Consider the following 26,953-nt stretch of genomic DNA (forward strand, 5'->3'; position numbering starts at 1 on the left):
AAAAATACACTTTCACATGTCATTAAACAACACTGCGAGTGTTAGAAATCAACACTCCTAGTGAAAGGAAACAACTCAATTTAGTGTTAAAAATACACTTTCACATGTCATTGAACAATACTGCGAGTGTTAGAAATCAACACTCCTGGTGAAAGTAAACAACACAATTTAGTGTTAAAAATACACTTTCACATGTCATTGAACAATACTGCGAGTGTTAGAAATCAACACTCCTAGTGAAAGTAAACAACACAATTTGGTGTTAAAAATACACTGTCATGTGTCATAAAACAACACTGTGAGTGTTGAATATTTAACACTATTAAAGAGTTAAAATATCAACACTATCCAAAGTGTTAATTTAACTCGGAACCCGTGAGGATTATATAAACACCAGCAAAGTGTTAATATTAACACTATGCAAGTTAAATTCACACTTCCGATTTTGCTGTGCAAAAGGCTGCCCAAAAGGCTGCCCCCGGCGTCATGATAGTGACGCCAGAGGATTCTGCCTGAACAGCAAAATATTTCATGAACCTTTCAGACATGTATGTAGCAAAAATGTGATGTAAACTTTACATGTTGGTCTCATGTCTGAATAAGTATCCGAGTCAATTTCACTCAAAAGTCACAATGTAAATCTTGACCAGACCTAATAAAACTTCTGTAACACCTCCAACATGGCACAAGTCTGAATTTACTGTTGGAACGTTGTAAATGCTGCAGTAGCAAATACAATTACAATTCACTATGCACAAAAAAAAGAAAATCTCTTTTAAAAAACAGGAAACCATGCTTACTGTAACAGTCCTGTTATGTCTGAATCTGAATTTGTTTTTAGCAATGCTAGCTCCCCGGGCCAAAACAAGACGGCAGTCGTTCAATGCTACTTTGGTACCAAGATCGTGGACCCAACCGCTCAAAAAATAGTTGTAAGCCTTAAGACTCTTGTACGCCTTCATCTGGCAACCCGGTAGGAGGTCTGGAGGACGAGGTAATTTGTAATGTTGATCGCCTCCACAACGGGCAAATCAGTTAAGTGCGAAAAATTGCTCTTCTTCATTTTGTAGGGATCGCATCCAATATGTGTTTCTATTTTCTGGCAATAACTGCTGCGTGCAGGTTCAACCAACCCTTTTATGTATTCACTTTGCTCCATTTCCAGTATATAGGTTCTTCACTTCCTGCCCTCTATTTGAATTTTGCGCATCATAATAGTCACGTGATTGCAAACAAGCTATCACCCACTGACCTTGACTGTGTTTTTGTGTGTCAACTAAGAGACAAAGTTTATTCTGACCAGATCACTTATCTCATTCACTTTCTCACACACACAGAAACAAGCATGGTGTCCTTCCACTATCATACAGGAATGTAAAACAAGCTCCCAAACTCCAGATGAACTTGAATCTGGTTAATTAGTAGAGAAAGCAGATGGAGTGGGAGAGATGGCGCCAGAGAATCTTTCGTAAATACTTTGGTGATATTCTGAATTTTCATCTAGCACCATCATAAGGTCAGAATTTCAATTTGTCTTTGACCTCAGCCTCAGCAGTTCTGTTTTTAGTGCTAATTAGCAAATGCTAGCATGCTAACACGCTAAACTAAGGTGGCAAATGGGTTTTTTAGCTATGATATGACTGCACTGTGATGAAACACGTGCTGGTGTAGACATTTCTTACCAAATTTAGTATTTAAAAATCGTCATTTGCAATGGCTCACAACACCATCTACTGTTTTAAAGTGGCCCTTATCTTGCGAGGCCATTTTTGAGATAGAGTCGACCTTTTAGGACTAATCTACGTATCTTCGCCCACAGCGTCTATCGTTTTTACTTTTTCAGTAACCACTGTGTAGCATTACAATCAAGTTACAGTAACATTATACTGTATCTGCAAAACATCAGCATGTTAGCATTGTCACTGTGCATACATTGCCATGCTAGCATTAGGATTTAGCTCAAAGCCCTGTGCATAAGTACAGCCTTACAGAGTTGCTAGCATGACTGTAGACTGTCTTGTTGTAAAACTACTGGTCATGATCAATGAGTAACTGCACTGACATCAGATTAGAAAAGAACATGGAATGTTTGCTTTTCCTTCATGTTTGATCTTCAACAACAAAACGCTTAAAGCAAAAGAAATCATAACTCAAGATCCACATTAGGCATAACTATTGTTTTCCAGAGCTTTCAACCATCTCATGGTCTTTGCTCAGTCGCAATAGAGATGGCTCAGTTGTTGTTTTTCCCAACTATTTCACACTCAACAAAACAGACCACACAAAGTAAAGCTCTGCTATAACTTAATGTAGTGTATGCTCTGCTTTTATTCCTTGAATAAAAATACATTACATAATTCCACATAAAACATAATTTTTGTTCCTTTGACTTTTTGTTAACTGCCCAGCAGATTGTCTCCCTTTGTCCAGGCCTTTAGTGGTGGCTGCTAAACAGTTATCATGTCAATCATTAACTGTCAGGTCAATGTTTAGGATAGTCTAGTATCTGCTGACAGCACTGGGGATACTGGTGGATTTACAACAACAGCTTTGACAAAGTGAAATACTTTAAGAGTATAACCTTCAAAGAAATTAAGCTGAGTCATAAATAAATTGTATGCGATAGAATATTTGGTTTCTCACTTTGGCAACATTGACATTATGTTATAGCCTTGTTTTCTATCTCAATGGATACAATTTAGATTACAAGAAGAAAAAAAGACTCCAGGGGGACACTAAAACAGGGATGCACACAAATAGCCACACAATCACATAGTTCTTTTCACATAACATATTAGAAACTATTATGCAATTCTGAACATGCAAAATAAAACCAAAAGGGCATACTTTATAGAACTAAAATCCCTTAACTTCTTAACGTTGGCTGTAGAAGAGAAGGCCTAGAGTGTTTCTCTATATGTCTGCAGCTGACTACAGCACAAAAGCACTTCCATCATTCAGTAACACTGGACTTCCTGTTGAAAGCCCATCATCAGGCTATTCGGGAGCTTTTAGTTCCCATCAAATCTTTATTGCAGCGAAGCCGTTCCCTTTCTGGTTAGAGCTTCACATGTGAGTCACATGATCACAATGCATGCACTTGCAGGCGAAAACAACTTTAGCTTTGCAGTGAAAAGCTATAAGTCGAGCGTCTGAAACCACCATGGACAAGAGTTTAGATTATATCAGTTTATATGTGAGTGTGTCCGTGTTTGTGTGTGCGGGTGTTGGCGGAGGACAAGCCCAATCATGATTGCTTTTCCTGGAATGTGTGTGGAGGTGTGGTTTCACCTGAAGAACCACATTAATGCAGTGGAGGGGGGGACAACGGGGAGGAGGGGTGAGAGATCATCTCCTTATTCCTGAATAATTGTTTTAGCACATTCCTGTTTACTGCTTAACCACTAAACTAAGGCCGATGAAATGACTTGTCTGCGTTCTTGGATAGAAGAGCAGACTGAAAATGGATGAGCTTCTGCTTCATGAGTAAAATGCAAACATGTCTCCTAAACCTCAGACGAGTGAGTAAGCAACTGCTAAAGATAAAAATAAAATGACTGTAATGTAAGCGCTTCATGCAGGGGAAGCTGGAGTCATCTGGTAAGATAAGATACGCCTTCATTGATCCCCAAGATTTGGTTTAGCAGCAGCACTGGGACAGAAATAAGAACAGATAAATAGAGAAAGTTAAGATAAAGAGCAGTTAAAGACAAAATTACAAAATATAGAGATAATGGTGTGATACAAGGTAACTGAACCAACTAGGCGCTACACACATAAAACACATGTAGTTCAGTCAGCAGCTGCATACTTGCCTTGCACTGCCATCTGGGGCTGCAAGACCTCTAAACGATGTTTTCAAATCTGCTGATATATTTTTGAAAACTGCAACAAATATAGTCATGTCACTTTAAACTTTAAATTCTCAGTTTATCAACACTCTCTGCAAAGTCCATATGAGGCCATAATTGATTTTTTTAAATAATGATACATAGTTCCTCCTTATCACCTTTTCACACCCTTGCACTACTGTCCTCCTTTCTTACGCATAGACTGTATTGTCAGCAGCTGCTTCAGATTACACCCAGTTATTCATGTGAAGAAGTCACAGATGATAAAACTACATCCTCTACATTACATTACACCTCCGATACACTGTAATACATGGTAACATGTATTAATGATTAATTTGTCAAAAGGACATTCACTTCATTCAAAAGAATCAACACACAAGCGGAAAAGGGGCAGGGGCCTCTACCTCCGGCCCCCTTGCTTAGACTTCCATTACCTTCATTTTGATCTCAGCTCTATGCCTTTATCAGCACTTATGATTTTTGTGTGACAGATATCCTTGGTGCATAGAGGATGAACTGTGCTTTTCACCAAGTACCACCATCAGGTCCAATACTTTGGTTTTTTGGTTTGGTTTAAACATCAGCATGTAAGCATTGTTATTGTGAGCATGGTAGCAGGCAGTCATTAGCATTTAGCTCAAAGACCTTTTGGCCAGGTCACTCTTGAAAAAGAGATTTTAATCTCAATCACCTGTTGAAATATAATAGCATTAGCTGTTTTGCTTTTTTTTTCAACATTGCTTAATATATATATATATATATATATATATTATAGTGGTGTTCAGTTTTATGCCAATATTAATAGCAGTCTTAAAATAATCCATCGGCATTCATGTTAAAATAAAATAAAATGTTGAAGTTATAACCAATTTAAAAAACAATATATATATATATATATATATATATATATAGTAGCTAAAACAACATCAGATCGAGACAGTAATTAGATAAAACATGGCATAAAATCACTGCAAAATTGTAATAATTGAGACTACTCCTCGTCTAAAAGATCAAGCCAGCATTTCTGTCCATGTTTTACTATTTTCGTAATAAGTTTGAAGAGCATCATGATAACAGAAACCTGTTTCAAAGAACCTTAAGTCGTACAAAGCAGTGAACTGGGAGAAGAAACTGGGATAATGGTATTCTGAGTGGTGAAACATTCGTAATCACACTGTCATGATGAGTAAAAGCTTCTCTCATATTCTCCCCCTATGCAACTTCCTGTTTGCCTTGTGTGTGTGTGTGTGTGTGTGTGTGTGTGTGTGTGTGTGCGTGCGTGTGTGTGCGTGTGTGTGTGTGGCATGCCGTTGAAGCCTTGTGAGTCATGCTGTGATGAGTCGGTCAGTCATGCTGTGATAGGGGGAACTCAGACTGAAGCTCTGTTGAAAGAGTGCTCCCAACTTCTCATGTGGCGGGCGGGGACATGTGTCTTTCATTGTTTTACAGATGAAACCCAACTCTACCTTCCTTTAAGGTCCACCAACTTCGACCTCAACAGTCTGCATGGGAACCTTTAGGAACATACAGTATACATGAATAGAATGTAAGTATTGTTGATGTGGTTACGTGAGTAGTAATATTCCCAGAGAACTATGTTTGAGGTGTCCCAGTATACTGTCTGTTGTGGACACATGAAGGAGTGGCCAAATATGAGCATCATTTTGCGCCTGTTCCCACACAAGCCATCACCCCCTGAAATGTAAGGTTATTTCCTGTCATGTGCTATGTGAGGGGAACAACCGCTTCTCTGTCGTATGCCGTTGTTAATACTCCAAGTGATAGCAGCAAAATTCACTGCGACAGTTAATTATACACACCTGACAGCTAACAGCTAATTATACCTGACAGCTAATCTAACACAACACAAAGAGACAAAAGTCTGTTACACTTCTCTGCTAAAGGAAATGACGAACGGAGTGTATGTCTTTGTTTGAGTTTGCTGGAAACTGTACGTTGTAATAGACCAAGGCTGTGTTTCTCTCATTGTTAACAAATCCCGGGAAAAGAACAATAAATTGATCCTAATAACAAGTATCGTGTGTGTATCTTATTCCTCTGAGCCATAGAGCTCCATTTTTGTCCAAAAACAACTCCATTGTTCTCCTCACTGTTGCACTGGGTGACATGCTCCTTCATTACATGAACACACTGGTTTACTTTGACTCAGTCCAACATACACTGTCCTGTTGCCTCAAATACTCCAATTTAGAAATAATCCTCCTGTTTGAGTATCGTTTTTTTTTTTTTTAACTACAATAACTAATAATTAATAAATTAATTTAGATTCTCTGTTGAATCAATTCATAAATTCTAGTTTGGCAAACATAATTATAAAAGTTGGCTCAACTAAGCATCTTGTTGAATATTAAAGCCCACTGCTTCACCACCAACCACGCAGGTCAGGTGGAAGGTGACATGGGTCAAACAAACACAGGAAACAAGGAGACCAGTGTTTGTGTCCCGAAATGTTGTTGAGTAATTTATAAGCAACATTAGTGATGTTTGTGACTTATTTTCTATTCCGTTTTAATTAGGTTCCGTACCTATTTTAAGCCCAACCATGTTGTTTTGCCTACACCTAACTGAATGGTTTTGTTGCCTAAACCTAAGCAATACTTTTTGTTGGAATTCAAAACGTTAACCACGTGTTTATTGCGACCATAGTGGAGCGTCATAGTTTGGTACCATAGTATAGCTTTACCATGCTTTACCTTGCTTTGTCACTCCGTGAAGAGGACCTGCTCCCAATGTAGATATGAAGGGCTCATTCTAAGCTAACAAAAACACAAGGATTCCTATTATCAGGTGATTTTTCACTAAACAAACTAATTATTAGTACTATATCCATTTCTGCCAATAGATGTCCCTTAATGCTACACAAAGTTCCTTTAATGGCATCTGAATATAATTGTTGATTTATTATATCTTATTTTAAACAGTGTGGCTGGAATATTTGTTCAAAACTGGATGGAGCATTTTATTTGCCATAGAATTTTGCAGATTTTAAATTTACTTATTCTAATGTGTCCCTTGGTGACTTTTTAAATTATAAGATGTATTGTTTCATGAAGAATGTATTAGAATTATGCCATCTTAAATGAATGAATTGGAAAAAAAAAATTCTGATTTGATCAATATATGTTAAAAAAAGGCAAATGATGTTTTTAATAGTAATATTTTTTATTTATATAGCACATAATATTGCAATATTCCCAAGAACAAACCTTAGTAAGAGCCACGCAAAGGTCAAAGGATGACAAAATGTATTAATGTTAACTTCCTTATATCTGATAAAGAGCAGTGCACAGCTGCTTCCCTGAGCTTTGTCCCTACACAGCTGATGAGACGGTCCCACATAAGGTTAGGGATCCACGAGCATTTAGCAGTTTCTTCATCAGCACTGTTGGTAGCTGCATCTACTGACACAGCATATTGGTTATGTTTATGTTCTTGCTCCAAATGTTTGGCACCAGAGTTTACACAGCTTGGCTCCCACACAAACACCCTGATCATGTTTGGTATGAACTCACCTGTAGAACATCAGTGTTTTATGCCAACCTGTCCTGTCATGTTTTCTTGAGCTGTGAATTTCAAAAAATATATTTCACTCATATCCTCATCTGAGTTCACATATTTATTTCCCCAAAACCCTTCAAACACTTTCTTCTGGATACATGGAACTTCATTGACTTGAATTGACCCCTGCAAAGGTGAAGACTGCCCGAGGACAAGGCCTGACGGCTGTTTACCTCTTTAAGCTCCTGACCACACCCTACACTGAGCCTGCCTTTATCCCTACTGCGTGTGTTACCAATCTATTGTCATGGCTCTGTGGGTGTAGGTGTGGTTCTTCTTTAGAATTACAGTCATTAACATTAGTCAACAGACAGAGCAACTCCACCTTGAAAGACAGCAAGAGACCAGGGCAAGCATTCGACATAACTCAAAATCTAGAACCCCATAGCGATTTTGAATAAGATAATGGAACACTACACAGTCTTCAAGTTAACAAGATATCAAGGTCTGACGTGTGTCTGATGCTTTCTGTTTTTCACAAAGTTTCCTTCAGGCTCAGACAGTAGAGCTCACAGCCAAGCTGGCTGGGCTGTCCTCTATTTCAATGCAAATAGAAGTACACACACATGCGCATGCACACACACACACACACACACACGCACACACACACACACACACACACAGTTGCAGGAAGATGTCTGCCATGTCCAGCAAAAAACAAAAAAAACAACGCCACTCAGGCTGCAACAGACAGGCAGGCAGGCTGCAGCAAGCACCAGCACACCCAGAGGCCTGCTTTACAGGAACCCATGGTGTGCTACTCATTAGACAAGAAGATATATGTGAGACAATGACAACACCCACGCCCCTATTTCTACTATAACTACAGCTCTATTCTTCTTTTACAGTAGAGAGGCTCGCAAAAGCCTGGAGGCATGAATAAATTAAGAACCAGCTAATTACATTTATTAATTTCTCCTTCTATTGACCACAACAGGATCTAACTTACCCGGGGCCCAGTGACATTTGCATGCTGTTTAATGTGCTGCAGCTGAACAGTTAAATAGCTATGTAGCCTTCTCACTGACATTAGCAGTGCACTTTACTCGGTGAATGTTTGTTTGGCCACTCATTCGACACACTAAGGTGCAGGACAAGATGTGTGTTCATGTTTGTAAGGAAGCTATGTTGTTCAAAACATGTCCGCCAAAATCCATCCAAAAATGGTATCGCTAAGTTACAGCAAATTGTTTTAAAACTAAGAATAATTTTTTGTTGGCTACCCAGAAAGGAACAGTCCTCTCTAGAGCTTTATCCAATCACCAGGCTCCTTTTCATCAGATTTAACACCAAAGTCTGTCTCGAGAAGTGGGTGCATCTTGAGCTATGAACCAACATGTGACAGACCACGCCCCCATGCATCACTCTGTCTACCAAACAAATGCTCAACGAGTTATGGCTAATTTCCTGGTTTTTTTATTGATGGCGGCCGTGTGTTGGAACAGGTCTTGCCCAATTATAGTGCATCATCATATGGTTAATATGATATTGTTATATTATGTGGGGGGGGTCTTGGGACTCTGGGTCTCTGGGTCTGGGACTCTGGTGCAGCTGTTGTGAACAGAGCCTGGCGTCTAAGTGAAAGTAACAAAGGCAGCAGGAGGGACGTCACCCTCTCTAAACAACAGACAGAGACGAGTTGAGACAGAGGGGAATGCAGAAAAGCCTGAATCATTAAACTGTGTAACAACATGTCACTGATTATACACCTGTTAAGTTTTGTTTTGAGGAAGAATTTCTGTTTCTTTTAAAGAAATTAAACATTCCAACGTTAATCCGTCTCAACAGTCTTTATTTCTTTGGTGAAAATGAAAGTAATGTATGTTAAACGCTTTGCATTCCCGGACTGTAGAGGTATATAGATTCATGAGAATTTCTGTCCATCTGCTGGGCAACCATGGATATAACAGCTTGACAAATGTTTTGTATGGAAGACTTACATCGGGGCAGTGTTTATGTATATTGTTGTAATCTTTACACATGATAAAATGATTCATTAACTTCGAAATTATCCCTGCTATTTGTTTTTTTCAAAGTGAAGGAAAGTGAGTTTGATTTTCTTTGTTGATAGTGTTTGTTGGATGTACAGTATGTCTTGGTTTATGTTGCTATAAGTGACAACAAAACAGTTTTCCTAATTTCTGTATTATTGTTTTCTTGTATGTTTGTTGTTGTTGAAGGAATTAGAATGTAGCAAAGAAAATGTTCTGCATAAAAATCTCTAGATGCCAGTCAGACAGGCATGTTTATGCTAAACAGTGTAAATAAATGGGACTAAACACATGAGACAGATGCTACTTACCTGACTTGTGTCCCCTCAAGTGTCATGTTGTGATACTTGAAGAAGTGTTACAAAATTGATAAAGTGCAGAAACCACAACTCAACTTGTGGTCATATTTACACCTTAAAGCTCTGCAGTAATTATCTCAATTGTAAGCGAGTTGATATTCTGTATCTTTCAAAGTGACTGATATGTTTGATTTGTTAAATGGTATGATTTCCCTTTTCCTCATTGTCTCACTCAGTAACTCAGGTTTCTTTAGCCATTTATTATTTATTATTCATGTCCGTCCTCTGCAGTTAAGAACCAAGTATTTATTTGAACTTTAGCAACCACTGTGAGTAAACTCATATTATTTTTGTGACTTACCTGTGTCTATGACTTTGATTCATGATCTTGAGTATTGGCTGTATTTGAGGGCCTTCTGACACACTATGCACCAAATTATGGAACACATAAACTGTTCTGAATCAGACATTTGAAACCAAACTAATGTCCAAACTGATCTTATCTAAGACTTCCCATATCACTTTGACTAACAATATCACTTAACATTTTTTGAATCCTTTGAACTTGACCTCATCACAGATGTTGCCTCACGAGACAGGCCCCTGGACTGTCCTCCCATGGATCTATGATGTCCTTGGCTGTTAAGGCTTAACACTGGTGGTGTTAGGGGAGAAACTTCAAGACAGGTTGAAGCTGGAGCAAGAAGCAAGAGGGAAGCAAGGCAGCTTGGAGGACATGTTGATGTGTCACTGCTCTGTGGTGAAAAATACAGCGCTTGACCTGTAAAGGTAATCAAGTAACTCCAATGGTGGACAATAACTAAACACATTTACAAGTACTGTAATTCAATTCAAATTTGAGTCAGCTATTGGGGCCATTCTATGATTTATTCATTTGTAATAATGTATAATTTGTTACTTTACAAATAAAGACTTTACAAACAAATCTTACTATATATGAATAGGATACATTTTTACATTAAACTGCTCAGAGGCATAAACAGTAGCTTCACCTTGACCAACTCCATTGAAATGCTGCTTACATGTTAATGCACCAGTAATACTAATATATACTGCAGTTAGTAGTATCACCTAGTAACACTCACAGGGAGTTTTGGTTCTTTAAGTACATTTTGCTGAATACTTTTTACTTGTATAACATTTTGAATGCAGGACTTTTACTTTTTACAGTCTTTTATTTAACAGCGTGGTATCATACCAATACTTCTTTCACCTCTGAGTTACTCAGTGCACACGAAGATGTGTAATCATTTCCAGTGAAAACCACCAGTACTCAAGGACACACACTATTACATCATTTCAATGTTCCTCTGGATTTGCTGGAACTGTAGGCAAGCCCGCTGTGATTAAATGCCCTGATTATGAACGGATACATAATATAATTATGTATAATATTATGTATAATATAGATAACAGTTCAAATACATTAATAAATGCAAGAACAAGATGAGACTGTGGTTTGTTTTCAATTCATTTTATTTTGACAGTTTTCCAAGCGTGACAATCTGATGGAGATAGTAACCCACACCAAAACCATTCAAGGCCTCACCTCAACCATTCAGTTGTGCAACTTGTGGGTTTCCCTCTAGAAACGGCCGATGAGAAGTCAGCACTGGTTTCTTTAACCCATTAACATTTACATTATTATGGGATACGTATGTTCTCTCTAGTGGCCTCTGAGGTCATTAACATCAACTCATGATTGTTACCTGGACAAAAACACATTTGAGGGAATCCTTTCTTATTTTGTGTCCATAAAGCTCCAACCCTCAGCAGACATACATGTCTGACAGTACAGCAGAGAGGAGAGCTTCATTTTCATTCTATACTTTTTCTGTTGCTGAAAAAAGATTTACGTTTCATAATGTTTCCTGGATTTTAACACAAGAGAAGGACACTCACCTTGGCAGCTGGTGAGTGTTTGCTCACCAGCTGACTCGTTTGCATCAGAAATGACCTTAAAGTGTAGAAAATGTTATCAAATTGGAAAATTCAAGTCAATTTTATGAATACAGCCCAATATTACAAATCACTAAATTGGAGTATATACAACAGCCTCAGCGACCACAGACGTGCAATAGATGTCGTGTGCACGGAATAACCAACTTAATTTAAATGAAATTACAGTGTAGACAACCAGGATGACATCATTATAGATCGATTGTGATCATATATGAAGAATGGATATGGGAGGTGTCTCAAAACAATTAGGACCTGAGCCACACAACCTTCTCTGCACTTCTACACAAACACAATAGGCAAAAAATGTTCACACACACAGAGAGAGGGAGGACAAAGATCCAGATCAATGTACAATGTAGGAGAGATCACTGCAAACTCAACGGGGTTAAGTGTTACCTAAGCACAGACAGTTCATTCACTTACACAAAACTACGTTCCACTCTCTTTATACAGAAAGATGGCAGAATATTCTGCAAGGTTTGGCACTGAAGGCATGTTCAGCTTCTCTTCATCCACTACCTTTGTAAGGGTCGGACTGAGTCGGATAAAGTACAGTATACAAAGCCACAGAAGCCTTTGTCTGTGCTAATGACCAAAGACAATCTTCATACTCAACAGAATGCTGCTAAAATCCCATCACTTTTTGCCACTTTATGTATAGACGAGTACAAAGCTGGCCTCTACAAGAAAAGATAATAGGCCTTTTCATGGTAGACATGTTGAGTCCCATTATGGAAAGCACAGGTGTAAATAATCAAATGAATGAATTCCATGTAGCTGCTCACGTTTCAGGAATCTGCTGTTGACCCTCTTCACAGAAATCTTGACTTGTCAAAGCAGCATGGTAATAGTAAAGGAACAAGTCTAGATGTCTGCTGGGAAAAAGACCTATATTGTACAGATGTTCTCATAAACAGGTGGGAAGGCTGACATTATTACTGCTGCAGAAATACTGTGCTGGAATAACGCTGTCTCTTGGAGATGAATTTTATAGAATGCTAACTTGCAAAAGTAAATATGTTAAGGAAAATTAATGCCGGCTGGATTACATTTTCTATAAAGATAAAGAGGAAATATTGTTGATTGACGAATCTGGTAAGTCTCAAAAATGTTGATACTGAATATATCAGTCAAATGTTTTGACACAATATCTGATGTAGCAACAGAATGTCCACTTGTAGTGACAACAGAATTGTTTCTACTTGTGTTTTGGCACTCACAGCTCTTGGTTGCGTTTAATGAGATTTAACTGAAACTACCACCTTTCACTAACTTTAACCAAAGTGCATTACCAGACAGGACTCTGTGGGGTCATAGTCTCCAGCATTGCCTTAATCACACAACCTGTCAAGGATTCTGCCCACTTTTTGATTATGGCCAACGCAAAGAGATCTGATCACTCAATTACAATACCATCTTACTTTTTTAAATTACATTTTACACACGTCTTTACTATACAAAGCCACAGGAGACAGACTTGTGTGTTATCTTGTATTTCAGTTTAAAATGCAGATACACTTATCACATTTCTAAACCTTTAATGTTGTTGGAAAATATTCACACCGTAGCAATAATTGAGAATGGAGTTTTATACAAAAATAATTCAAACATTGAATTTAAACATGAAACCAGGACGTGAGGTATACAAGGACATACATGAACATAGCAATTGCCATGTAAAAAATCGTAAGCACAGCCAAAAAAAAAAAAAGAGATTCATATCGATTTCGTCTCTGTGCGTCGAGTAGAGATCGGTCTCTGATGCATTTGGCCTTAGTTGGCACAACCACTGGAAGCAGCTCTATCAAGAGCAGGCTGTTACACCTCCAAGAACTCAAAACGTGCCCCTCGTCCAATCATGGGGCTGACCAGAGGTCAGACCCATCTCTGTTACAGATGCACAAAGATAAAATGTATATCAATCTTCACTTTTGACTATGGTTGAGGACAAATGCCTTTCATAACACGTCAGTCCGTTCCTTGAAGCACAATGATGAATCACTCCTTGAGGCCTACCTCCCTCTTCTGACCACACCAATACAAAAAATAACTGGGACAAGAAAAAGAAGTTACGTTTAGAAAAACTTGGGCAGCAACGAGATGCCAACATCGTCTCAGGGCGTGGATATGGGAAGTGACGAGCATAATTCAACAATTAGGACTTCTCCTCCTTCTTCTTCTTCTTCTTCTTCTCCTTCTTCTTCTTCTTCTTTTTCGGTGATTTTGCTTTCTGCGTTTTTCTTTTGTTGTCGTCACTACTATCACTGCTTTCATCTGTTGCTCTGTTGCTCTTGGATGCTTTTTCCTTGCCGGCCTTGTCTTCCACTTTGACTTTGCTATGGCATCCGACAGTCTGCTCCTTGTTCACCTCCTCCTTGACCCTGACATTTGGAGGCGGCGTCAGTCCACGGGACACCGTTATGAGCATCCTCTCCTTCCTCATCTCCTCTTTCATGGAGACGTTATCCTGCCCGGCCCTGTGGCTTCTGCAGTCGTCGTGGTGTTTGCTTCTGTGATCTCTTTCGTCCCTCCAGTCCCGCTGCTGGTCTCTGTGATTCCTGTGGTCTCTGCTGTGACCGTAGTCCCTGTGATCTCTGTCTGAGGGGTGTGGATGCTGAGTGCTGTTGATAAAATGGCGCGAGTGTCCCTTGCTGTCTCCAGCAGGCTTGTCCTTCTGCACTTTCTGCTGAAAATACATAAAAACAATTTTTAAATACATAAAAGCTATTTTGCAAAAATTATGATAAAGAAATCACAGAGTTTATGGCGACATTAAAACAGAAGTGGTCACCAAACCCCATAGTATGACGTTTTTTGCTTTTCATGAAATGTGATGGGGCCAAAATGACGTGAGAGTAGAAGAAAAGCCAGAGATTTAAACCTGTCAGTTAGAGAATAAAAAAACAAACACAATCTTCCTTTTACACATTTATAAGTAATTAAACGCATCATTGCGTGTCTGGTATGACCAGGAGCTCATGGTGTGAAAAATACTGCTTTGTTTACTAAGTCAGTTTGCCAACTTAAAGACTTTCCGTATGCCATTATCCTGCCTTCTGCTGCCACACTGAGTTTAATTCAGGTCGAATTCAGGTTATCCCCTCTTCATAACATCTTTCAGTGTGGACATTCATAACACGTAGAAACACTTTTCACCGACTAGTGTTTTTAAAGAATACTGAGAACTTCCCCATCGCTGTTTTTTTTTTTATAGCCAACAAATCCTTTGAAAACACCAAAACCCAAAATGCATTAATAAGTTACCTTCTGACTTCTCTACCCTTTCTGTGGCACTTAGCCCCAAGCCTATTGGTTCCTACTCAAGGCATGAATCATAAAAAACAGGTCACATATACAGTTTCATTTTCAAAAAAGTTCAGTCATTTTCAGTTGGTCAACGTTACTCACACAGAAAGGAAATGGTGCATTTGTTGGGGACTATTTTCAGCTGGTGAGAATGTGTGGCAGCGGGACTTTGTATGTGGGATTAAGTCCAAATAAACTACAGTGTGTAAGTTTACGGTAATGAAGGAACATTGACGTGTTTTTAATTGAGCTCTATGGCACAGACCGAAAAGAAATCAGGCTTTTCATACACAATAATTGTTAGTAGATACATGCCTGCTTGGTTTCAACATTTCAAGGGATTTGTTGACATAAAAATATCACCACACGGAGGTAAAGATGAAATATACTTACACTGTTTGAATTACTATGGCTGTGGATGGCTGCATGGTTTTCAGCACTATTCAAATCTCCAATGAACTCCTCACATTTCTGGCAGTAAAACCCAATTACTGGACTCAGAAAACTGAACCCTGCAAAAGGACAAGAAAGGCAGTGAAGCACATGGAGTATTTTAGAGTGTGGAAGACACTAAAGACAACAGGAAGCATAGGATTGTCATTAGAGAAACAGTTTTACCATCCTGTTTCAACAATCCATCCAGTTCTTTCATCAAGGATTCCATTTTACTTATTCTGGCTTGTTTTTCGGTCTTCCCTTCCTCATCGTCACCTGCCTGGGTAACACAAGAAACTATTTGAAAATGAAAGGCTTTCACCATTCTGTAATGATTTCAACTTTATCACTCAGATGTTGAGTAGCCAGTGACACAGCTTGGAAATCCATTACCTTGTTTTTATCCGCGGATGTCTGAGATGTGCCACTGCCATCGCTTTTTTCACGCTTCTCCTTTGTCGCTTGAGGAAGAAACAACAACAACATGATTCTGTATTTTATATCAAAAGCATGAAACGGTAAAGACAGAGAAGATAAATCCTCAAGGCAGATGGCATCAGTTTCCAACTCATTGGGTACACCTCTAAGTTCAGCTGTCACTAAAATCTCATTCATGATAACTGGAGAAAAACAGATCCAAAATCTCTACAAGACATTAGTCAGAATGAGATATTCCACTGTCTGCCATTTCCGCTACTGGGGATAGTAACTGCAAAGGACTTCCAATGATACTCTCTGGTAGCTGAGGATAGCTACCGATAGCTTTCAGGGGAAACAAAAGCGCTATCCTCTTCCTGTTTTGGTGGCGCCATGGTTGATGCACCTTCTTTGTGCCATAAATGAAGCCTTCATTTCACCGGAGGATTGTACAGGGAACCAATCTAAGCGCTGGTGGTGTCAATATTCTATAGATTAGGTTGTGTAATCAACATTTACTTCATAATGATAAGTTAAAGCAGTAGTCTATTGCAACTTTTACAGACGCAGTTCAATCTTTTGGCACAACCAAAAGTCAATCAAAATAATAAAACTAGTAAAAAAAAAGTTGATTGCATTGTGAAGGCATGGTTAGAAAATATAAAAAGCTGTAGTTGACTGACCTTTGATCAGTGACTGTAAAGACTCCAGAGCGTGCCGTACATTGGGGTTTCTCAGTGCTGGCAATACTAAGCCTGCTGCTGTTTGGTCTGAAGCAGGAACTGCAGGAGGCGGCTGCTTCCCCTCCCTTTGCCCCTGCATCTTAACCATGATATCGCTGACGTCTGCTGTGCCCAGACTTTTTAATATGTTCCTGATCTTCTCAAACTCACTGCTGTCCAGATCGGCAGAGGCTACACTTGAGGAATTCATTTGAAGGGGCTGCTTCAGATCAAAGAGATCCCCGAAGCTGCTGAATATGGACTTGTTCTGATGATGCTGACTGCCTGAACTAGCCATTTCCTGTAGTTTGGCATGTTCTCCAATCTGGGGAAATGATGCAAAGAGTGCGGTGGAGGATTTTTTGGCCTGTTTTCCTCCAGTGTCTTCATTCCCATACAAAAACGACTCTTCATCTTCAAGCTCATGCGCTTTCAGGACTGCAGAGTCCTCCTGACTCCGCACCTGGAGCCAAGAGAAGTCACTGCCTACTCTGTCATGGGGAAGGAGCATATTGTCATTTTCCAACGATGTTGAGTTCTCATTACTGTTATGCTGCTGATGGCTGTGCTCGTTAGGCACACACTCCACTTTTTTGCTTTCATCTGAGGCCTGTACAGAAGAGATCACAACAATGACATACAGTTAACAGGTGGTATCTCATCACTTTCTTATCTTGCCTAGCTACAAATTCAATGCTATGGGATATAAAGTGGTACACTCAAGTCTATCCACGCAGAGTTTTAACTGCCAGTGTTCCCCCATGTATTTAAGTCTCTGCAGGTCAGCTCTAGTCTAATCTCGAACTCAGGAGACGCATGAAAAAAAACACACACTAACTGCAATTTGAAGTATTGTATCGAGTATTGGCATGAGGTTTCTGATAGCTGACTGAAATTAAATACTTGAACTATTGGATAAGGTGCTCTCAAGATCTATGTTTCTAGTGTGATACACATACAACAAACGTAGTTTCAGTTGACAAAACCGTTGTCCTTCCTTATGCAATAATTACTAATAAAGAAGCTCATTATTTCATTACAGAATAATTACTGATACCTTTTTCCCGGAAGCCAGAAATGTTTGATGTTCAAGTGGAGGTGGGGGAGGAGCATCATACTACTAGCAAAATTCAAATATGTTATATGGCTTCAACATTCAGAGACACTGATGCCAACACTCAGTTTATCAACTACACTGAAAAGCAAACAAGCAAAACTGGCCTTAAGTAGCTGGCACACCATCTGGTATCAAAACATTTGAAGAGTTTTATAGTCATTTCTGCATTTGAGTAATCCAGAAAGCAGTTAGAACCACTTTGTGTAAAATAAGAATATATGTAATGTTGGCGCCCTCCTCTTGTGCAGTGCAGTACAGCACAGTAGGCAATCATCTCCACTGGGAGGATCCAATTTTTCTACAAACAACTTATATTAGAGGAATTTATAAGATTTTATAATCACTTACAAAATAAACACTTTTTTGGGGTGATAAAATATTTGGTCCTCTACCTAAAAATCTGGAGCCTACAACAAAAACATTTCCATTTATAAATCACACTCAACTTAAACATGTGTGCATGTGGACGAGCAACATACTGCTCTCACAATTAATCATAAATGGTTAAAAGTATATCCTTCATGACTATTGATATAGGTATTGGTTGAGACGTTTAAGAGGCTGATTTCTGCTGCAGCTGTTGATGCAGACAACTAGGGATGTCACGAAAACCCATACTTTGGTACCAAGTGATATTCTGAAAATGTGACCACTTGCTTTTCTTCAGTACGGTCACCGAAGGTACTGCACCAGACTAACAGCACCTTAAAACTGAAAGGACGCAGTAAACTCTACCGACGTGTCCAGGGGATGCACCCTTTTCCCCTGATAATGCTACATTACAATATATCAATGTTGAAATTGTAAGAAGTCAGTTAACGTTGGCAATTAGCCGCCGGTGGGCAGCACAGTCCTGCTTGGCTAAATAATGATGCTAACAGCTTAAGTTAATGGAGGTTGCAGAGTTACATGTAGTGATGCGCGGTATACCGAACGGTATGTCAACACCCAGCCATTAAAAACAGTATTGATCTTTGGAAGTCAGCAGGTTTTTGATCTATGTAATCAAGTTACATCAAGGAGGTCTCGAGTTAATTTAATGTAGCAATAAAGTCCTTGGAAAAGGTAAATAAAGAATCCATCTTGTACCGATATATTATCTTAATAGAAACACTATATATATTTTTGTGTATGGCTTATACATGCTAGTGGTCCTGAACCATAGTTTTAGGATAACCGACTGAAACAAGACATTTTGGAGAATGAAAGATGAGCTCTACCTGAATAGTGAGGATGGCATCTTTGAGGGTGGGCAACCGCTCTTCCAGCTCTTTGCTGTTCATGACCAGCTTCAGTCCTTCCAACAGGCTATTCCCTGTCAGATTATGATTGCTGACAACACTACCGCTGTGGCTCCTCTTTCTCTTTGCCTCTTTGCCATGGCTCTTTTCACCACTGCTACTTCGTGACCTGGGCCTCCTGACCCGGCTCTTGCTCCGCACATGACTCTTCTTCTTGCTTCGGCTCTGGCTCCTACTGCGAGCCCTGCTCTTGCTTCTCGCCCTGCTCTTGCCCCGCACACGGCTTTTGCTCCTTGCTCTACCTCGGCTTTTGCTTCGTGCACGACTCTTTGCTCGAGATTTGCCGCGGCTTCGACTACGGCTTTTGCTCCTGGTCGCATGCTTCTGGAAGTTGGGGTCCGATTTAAGGATGTCTTTCAGGATATTAGCCGACTTAAATGCGTCAGCCAGGTTGTATGCCATGTTCCCTTTGAGATAGTCTGGGAGAGGCTTGTTGGCTGCGATGCATCTCAGGAATTCCTCACCAGCCCGCTCACTGAAAAGCAGCATGCATGTGCTTCAAATGACAGCAAACTCAAAATATACATTAAAACATTATTGCAGCTGTTCCTGCTTAGACTTACACAAAATATGTAATCAACCGTAGCACACATATACCTGCTGTCTGGAGGGTGATGTTCCACAGGAGTGGGATTCCACTGTGGGACTTGAACGTGATGTGGTTGTACAGGAGGGACGATCTGCTGGCTGCCTCCCAAAGCATTCACTGTACTACGATCTATGGAGAAGCTGCTACAGTGGGGCTGAGAGTTTTCAGAATTCATGTTATAACGACAAATTATAAATAATTTGTAAAAGAATATATATAATTTGTAAAAAATAAATAGAAAACGGACAGTTGTACATGTACATATCTTTAAGTAGAAAGTGTACACTAAAAACTGTTTGGATCTGTGGTTATTACAGTGTACAGTACGATTTTTACAATTTCCCTGGGAGATCAGCAAATGACATGCTCAACAGACAGAAAATCAACAGCACCTGAAATAATTAACACTGGTGAACACCTGAAATGAAATAGGCATTTCCTAATGATCAGCAACAATCGAGTTTAGTGTAGACTACGGAATAATCTGGACATGAGGATCACTGCTTTTATGCTGACCTACATGACCAAGTAATACTGTCAAGTTTGCAGTTTATTGATCTACAAAGAAATAAACTGCAAACTTGACAGTATTACTTCAAACCAGGAAAACTGGTTTACTTTTTTATGTTTGAATGTGGGAAATCTGTAAATAATCTTAAATAAACTCTTATTTAAAAAAAAAAATATGACATTGTATTGGGTTATTCAAGAGATTTTTGGAAGAGATTACAAAGAAACAAAAGCAGGATCAGGGCATGAATCATCTGCTAAGCAGCCAATAATTACTGTTACAATTTCCATCACAGGATATCTCGATAAGGAGCTCAAAAAGTCTGGAAAATGCGAAGAGCCACAGAAAATCGGTCCGACGGCTTCAGAGTGTCCGACAGGACAGAGTGCGAGTATGCGACTAATAAACAAATGTGGGATGTGTGTCCTGCTTTAATGGACTAGCTCAGTGGTTCTCAAACTGTGGGGCGTGCCCCTCTAGTGGGGCGCGGTGGTATTACAGGTGGGGCGCAGGGGGAAATGCAGACTATTTTTTTTTTTTTTAAGTAATTAATAAATACATGGCGAAATGCCTGTACTTTCGTGAAAATGTTTACGTTACGCCGTTAACAGGTTACGCTTGCGCATGCGCGACGGCCATGATCCTTGGCGACTCACATGTGTGGCTTAGTGTTCAAAATGAAGAGACATTTGGCAGGCGGGAACAGAAAAGCAACCGCAAGCGATGCATCCGAGACGAACAGCAAGCAGCCAAGAAGAAAATATGATGACGCCTATCTTGCTCTGGGTTTCACAGTGAACGCGGTAGGAGATGAGGAGAGACCAGTCTGTGTTTTATGTCTGAAAACTCTAGCTGCGGATAGTATGAAACCCAACAAATTAAAAAGACACTTGGAGACATTACAGCCCACTCACGTCAATAAGCCACTGGAGTTCTTTCAGAGGAAACTTGATGAATACCGCAAGCAAAATGCAGTGTAAAACTCTTTATAGCCAAATATTTGAACTTGTTTTGTTTAGTTTTTCACAGGTTGCACTTTATTGTTATCTTGAAAAGATGTTTAGTGCAAAACAGGTTAATTGCAGCCAATTGCAATAAGCTATTTTTTGCCAAATTGTAGTTCTTTTTTGCACAGATATAACTTTATTTGCATTGTTCTAACAAAGTGATTGCACATTTTATTAGTTTTTGTCTGATGGAGCAATCTGGTTTACTTAAAGGTGATTGCAATTTTCTTTATTCTATTATTTGAAAAAGCACAGACAGAGGAGTCACAAAATGTTATTTCAATAAAAATTCAACATAGACCATTTTGTTGGGGCGGTGGGGCATGAACATTTTTCTTCCTCCAAAGTGGGGCGCTACAGAAAAAGTTTGAGAACCACTGGACTAGCTCATGCTACACCTTTACAGGAGAAGAAGCTTCAAGGATCAGGACTTTGTCAGAATCTCAGGTAAAGTTTTCCAACAGGATTTGTTGGTAAAGTGAGGGTTGCCTTATAATCAGTTGTCCTATTTTCAGGCAATAGACATTTAAATAACAGGTTCTTAATAATTAAAAAATAAATAGTTTGGTGTCCCATTTTGTTAATGGTATAAGGTGTATATTATCTTTAACCCCAGTACATAAATTGTAAGCAAAGTGATAAATCCTTGAGACTTGGGGTCACGTTTGATCCGATAAAATTCAGAACTAGAAGACAAGGACAGTGTGTCGGCGTTGCTCCACGGTTGTTTGGTATGAGAATGGAAACACAGCGAACATGCTAATGCATCACCCAGATGTGGGACGGGGAAACTCCTAACCGCACTGCTTTCAAGCAGCCAAAAGCAGATTGAGACAAAACAATTACTAAAGCAATCGCCATTTACGTTGGCATATAGCCAAAGTGGAACTAATTGCAACACTCCCTCTAATCCACGTTTTTTAATTATTGCCCTTATTTTGTATTTTCAATATCATAGCATAAGGGATACTTGTAATTTATAGTACACTATAGCCTATTGTAAGTGTTGTAGAATGGTAGTAGTAGTACAATGTGTAGCATGTTGCCCGTGCTGAGACCATGGGACCAGACAAAAGCAAAATTAACCAGCTTAAAGAAAGACAGCAAACAGGTCTCCGTTACAACTTTCTGATATATTTTGTACAAACACTGTTGAATTCCCTTTGTGAACAAAACATGGTAACAAAAAGACATTATCAAAAGGTTGATACACAGCGTAAATGAAATAAATTATACAATCCATATAAAGTATACAAGACATATGGAAGTGTCAAGTGGTAAAATGATTTCATCTGCAGTTACTGTCTCTAAATGTATTTGATCAACATTTCATACCGTGCTTTGATCTTTATATCTCTAATTCTACTTGATAACTGACTTCAGTTGAAGTTGATATTAAAACAAGACATCAATATTTCAGCCACACTAGTGGCCCGGTGCTGAAAGGATGTCCGTCCGTCCATCCAGCCAGTAGTTGCCCAAATATTTCACTCTGGACCAAGTGTTGGAACAAAGGACTGACAGATCACCATCTTTCAGGCAAGGTCACACAACAATGTAAAATGGTGGGATTTTGTTCACATTGAGTCAAACTTTGGTGAAATCTGATAGAAACTTGCTACATTGACCAAAACCAAGTTGTCTTGACAGTGCTGACCTTTGAGGGCCTTGTCTAAATTGTTCACCTATATTTGCGAAAACTCTCACAAGACTAGCCGCCCGACGACCTTTCCCCAACCATAACCATCCGAGGTTGATGCCTAGCCTCAACCATCGAGGGTTACCATCTAGACACGACCACCTTTGAGGGAAAGGAGAGCTGGAGAGTCCACTCAGCTATTGTAGCTTATTGAGAGAAAGTTAGCAAGCTCACTAGCTCAGAAAGGGTTTTTGCCCCTCTCTTCAATAACTTCTACTGCTAGTAAAAGGCCATGTTACTGGCTACAATGCAGGATTTTCCTAAAGAACAATGTATAGACTCATACATAAGTAATCCCTCTCAATTATGGCCCACTAAAAGTGTATGGCGGTGTGTATCGGCAGAGACCCTGCCCCCCACACATGCACGCATCCAAGCGGAAGTTACGAAAATTGTGGACACAGCTTCAAAACTTTTTTTTACTATAGCAAGGCGAAATGCCAAGGAGACAAAGCATGTTCCAAAACAAGAATGACTTAGGGATTGGCTGCAGCATGTGGTGTGCAGGTGGTACACTGGGCTGTGTTCTGGCCACCACAGTGGGGGATGCGCACTTCTGGTGTTGCTGAGTCAGGGAGAGGAGCAAACAATTCCAGCATAGTATCCCTTTAGGTAAGCTTACACAAGAACCGCATCATTTTGAATACCTTCACTTGTAGTATTTCCTTTTGATGAAACTTTCGATGATACCTGAATGTTAATGTAGCAGTTTAACTCATTTGGCACATGCTTTCATCGAAAGTACAAATGAGGTACATTCCAAATCACAGTAAAGCAGTAGTGTATTTTCTTCTTCTTTTCCAGCTATTGACCAATGATGCACTTTTCTACCAGGTCCAATGGCTCTGCCAATCCTCGATTCCTTTATATTTTTGACTGCAAAATATGGGAATCAATGTAAAGGACATACAGATTATTGATCACATATAAGACTGATACAAATATACATGTATCACAATATAATAATTTTTAGGACATAAGTGACAGAAAATATAAGAGTCAACTTAATGTTATAATAGTCATATTAAAAAAGTTATAACCACTCAAATTAAAATTGCTCTTTAGTCTAGAGTCTAAAGTCCTAGTGTTGCATCGATGTTTAAACCTATATAATATCTGGCTAGGAAAAAGCACGGCTCGCAAACAACCTAGTCTATTTTTCTATAAAAAAGGAACAAAAATCAGCCGACTTACCCATTTCAATGTAAACCAGGTTTATGGTACTGCCAGGTCCACTGTAGCCAATGGAAGTGGCTGATCCTGACTGTGGCAAAGTTGACCGCACTGTGTCATCATGCCATTGAAATGACCTGTCAGAAAATTTGGAAGTCCATAGAGAGCATCCAAGATGCATAAGAAATGGTGTGTGGACCAAAATTCAGTTGTGGCTGCTGCCAACACTATTGAGCTTTATAGCTACAGTTTTAAATGTACGCTTTGTAAGTAGCTATACAGTGCTGCAGGAATAAGTCCTATAACACGAAAATGAGTAATCATTTTTACACTTATGGTTCCCTCGTCACAAAGTCAATGGGTTTTTTGAATGGGTTTTTGGTGAGATGCCTGAAATAAGGTCTGTGGTTAAAACAAGCTTGAGAGATTTTAACATTTTGTTTTAAGTTAAAAAATGCATCAGAAAAATTGCCCACTTGTGAATTTTGAAGCTTAAGGAGACTAACAAGTGGCTAAATGAGACTACCAAACGTAATCACTTGAACACTTTAGCTTCGTGGTGTAGGCTAGCTAATTTATAGCTTACCATTAGCTTTTAACTTCTGCTGACTAGTCACACTTAAAAATCATAAAAATGGAGTTTAAGTAAACGTGTAAGTATCATACATTTTTTTTCTGCACTAATCCGAAAAGCCATAGGAAAAATCCCATTGGCTTTTTGTCGAGGGAACCAGTGTGGCGCTAACTTCCGTAGTTGTCCTACAAAATGACGCCATCGCTGCAGAGCTCTACTGTGTTACTTATAGCATGACACTTTCAGCCACTCTTATCATACAAGGTTGAGTTGGTTAGATTGTATTTTGTGTCATTAATCATGGGCTCTCTGCATTATTTTATTATGTCCTAATGTTCTAAACTGCATTCTGCCATGATGAGAAATCTTGAAGTGAGTCACATAGAAGTGGGCTCTTTGCCCTTGAATGTAGTTATGGCATTTAGAGAGGGTATGGTCGAAAAGTATGCTCAGAAAGTCCCAAACAAATCATATGCCCACATGATTTAATCCAAATGTCATAGAGGAGCTTTTCACTACTTTCAGATTGACCAAACAGTAATTCAGATGGAGCATATGCCAATAAATCAAACATGTTACCTTATTACAACCATAACATCTAACTATGTAAAACACTTCCAACATAAAGCTGTTCTGTGTTTAAAAAAAGTAGGGTCACAAGAACAGCTACTAACATAATCACTGAGCCACAAAACCAAACACAGCCTTTAGGGTACTTTTGTGATGACAACTTTGTAGGTCACATGATCCCTTTCTTGTATTACAGGTTTCATGAGCAATAATGAAACCTGATGCAAGATTTTACTGACTAGCTGATTTTTCTTTTGCCTGCATATTGTAATGTCAGGAATGATCTTCTACCCAGTATAATGCCAGAGGTTACCCCACCTCTGCCTAGGTAGAGACTGATCGGAAGCAGAAATGTACAGTATAGGGCTAAACTAAAGCCGTCTTCTTGCGCCTGTTCCAGCACCATATCCTCTGTGGACATGCAGCTTCTGAAGTATATGCTGTGGTCATCAGTACCCTGCACTAGTGTAATTACAGTAGAAGGCTTGAGTTCAGACATAGGCTACCAGCTTTGTAAGTGTCTTATACCAACATCTGAAGATACCAGACATAACGCTTGGAATGTTTAACTTAGATATGTATTAGATCGGCGTATTATTAGGCATGTGTTGGCAACGCTTTAAGGGTAAATACCATAACTTTATATTAAGACACGAGGACAGTAAAACAAGATTTCAGTTACCTTCGCGGGTCATTTGACTCGCCTCATATTTGTCCCTAAAATGTGAGACATGGTAGGGAACCCGTTTGGGACGATACATTTACACAAGAAGATATCATGCTATGTACTCAGGTGGCCCTACTTATTATTATACAAAGTCAGATACATACATTTGTAGCTGCTTCTCATGGTGGTCTATGTGCTAGCATAACTATTATGTAGCTAGCTAACTGAGCTAGCGTTATTAGCCTGTTGGGTACGTACACTGATGAAATGCTCTCTCGGTAGCCTGTTGTGGAGAAAATGGCTCTCCGGTGCTGAGGCCGAAAATGGTCCGCAAGGTGCAGGTGGCAAATGTCCCGGAGGAGGAACACCACAGGGCCCTCGGGGTCTGAACGGAGGGCCATGGGGTGGTTGAGGTCCGAACGGCGGAGGTCCGTGACCAGGTGTAGCGTTTCCTGGGCAGTACATGTTCGTGTTGACGAGGACATGCAATGTCCTGTCTCGCAGACCAAAGAAACAAAATTGAAGCGAAAACGGTATCCTGTCAAATGTGCTATTTCTTTGCACACAGTTTCGGGTCTGGTTCAGGTTTGGTTCCACGATCAGCGCCGACTGTGGCTGCCACCGGAAATATAACAGTAACACATGACAACTTCCGGAGTTATCAATTCAGAAGGTCTAAAATGCCCAATCCCTCTGCCCCCCGAAAGTGACGTTATCGTGACCAACGACAAAAAATATGATGTACAATTGTGTTTATTATATATATTTTTACTACCTGATTTGAACATATTCCAGGCTTTTTCTTCACAAGATGAGATAATTTCAAATAATCTATTTACTCGATTTTTGTCAAAACAGCTTCAATGACCAAATTAAATGTTTGATGAATACATCTGTTATAGTCTCTGCTTCCATTCTTCAGCTTTCATGTGTTTTTGTTCCATCTTTAATGTTTCTGAGTAAACTTAATACGACAGGCTGAACACACCGCTGCTGTCCTTTGTTTACCTTTTTGTATGTCTCCTGCTTCCACTTGGTACCCCGTGTTTAACGGCACATTGCTATGAATTGTTCGTAATTCCCTTGGGCAAAGTCTGCAGAAATGCAGATTTACGGAAAGGGTTCATAAAGGGCTCAAAATGTCTGCCAGAGAGCCCTC

At 39.5% G+C, this 26,953-nt stretch overlaps 1 protein-coding gene across 5 annotated transcripts; it reads right to left on the reverse strand.

The window, feature by feature from the left end:
* Positions 1 to 13,183: 13,183 nt before the first annotated feature.
* LOC142933256 (uncharacterized) lies at positions 13,184 to 26,423 on the reverse strand. Of its 5 annotated transcripts, XM_076077408.1 has the most exons (10): positions 26,053 to 26,172; positions 24,005 to 24,120; positions 19,602 to 23,686; positions 18,924 to 19,479; positions 17,644 to 17,703; positions 16,548 to 17,196; positions 15,841 to 15,908; positions 15,631 to 15,727; positions 15,406 to 15,524; positions 13,184 to 14,392 (listed from the first exon to the last, which is right to left on the reverse strand). In XM_076077408.1, exons 3-10 carry the CDS (start codon positions 19,766 to 19,768, stop codon positions 13,862 to 13,864), a joined length of 2,247 nt encoding a protein of 748 aa, XP_075933523.1. In that variant the 5' UTR covers positions 19,769 to 23,686; positions 24,005 to 24,120; positions 26,053 to 26,172; the 3' UTR covers positions 13,184 to 13,861. The 5 variants fall into 5 exon arrangements, with proteins under 5 accessions (XP_075933523.1, XP_075933520.1, XP_075933519.1 ...); XM_076077405.1 differs by lacking the exon at positions 24,005 to 24,120 and having other exon boundaries at positions 13,184 to 14,389; positions 19,602 to 19,747; positions 26,053 to 26,423; XM_076077404.1 differs by lacking the exon at positions 24,005 to 24,120 and having other exon boundaries at positions 19,602 to 19,747; positions 26,053 to 26,423.
* Positions 26,424 to 26,953: the final 530 nt, after the last annotated feature.

Source organism: Anarhichas minor, unplaced genomic scaffold (assembly GCF_050575085.1).
Source record: "Anarhichas minor isolate MPS153535 unplaced genomic scaffold, ASM5057508v1 ptg000058l, whole genome shotgun sequence".
NCBI lineage: Eukaryota > Metazoa > Chordata > Actinopteri > Perciformes > Anarhichadidae > Anarhichas > Anarhichas minor.

What these genes read in the sequence shown, in the direction of transcription:
- LOC142933256 (XM_076077404.1), bottom strand. Translation starts at nt 26,259, where the DNA reads ATGTACTGCCCAGGAAACGCTACACCTGGTCACGGACCTCCGCCGTTC. An exon ending in ATGCCATCCTCACTATTCAG is followed by an intron (nt 17,704 to 18,923) that starts GTAGAGCTCATC and finishes TTTTGCTAGTAG; the next exon opens with TATGATGCTCCTCCCCCACC. An exon ending in TGGATTGTTGAAACAGGATG is followed by an intron (nt 15,525 to 15,630) that starts GTAAAACTGTTT and finishes GTCCTTTTGCAG; the next exon opens with GGTTCAGTTTTCTGAGTCCA.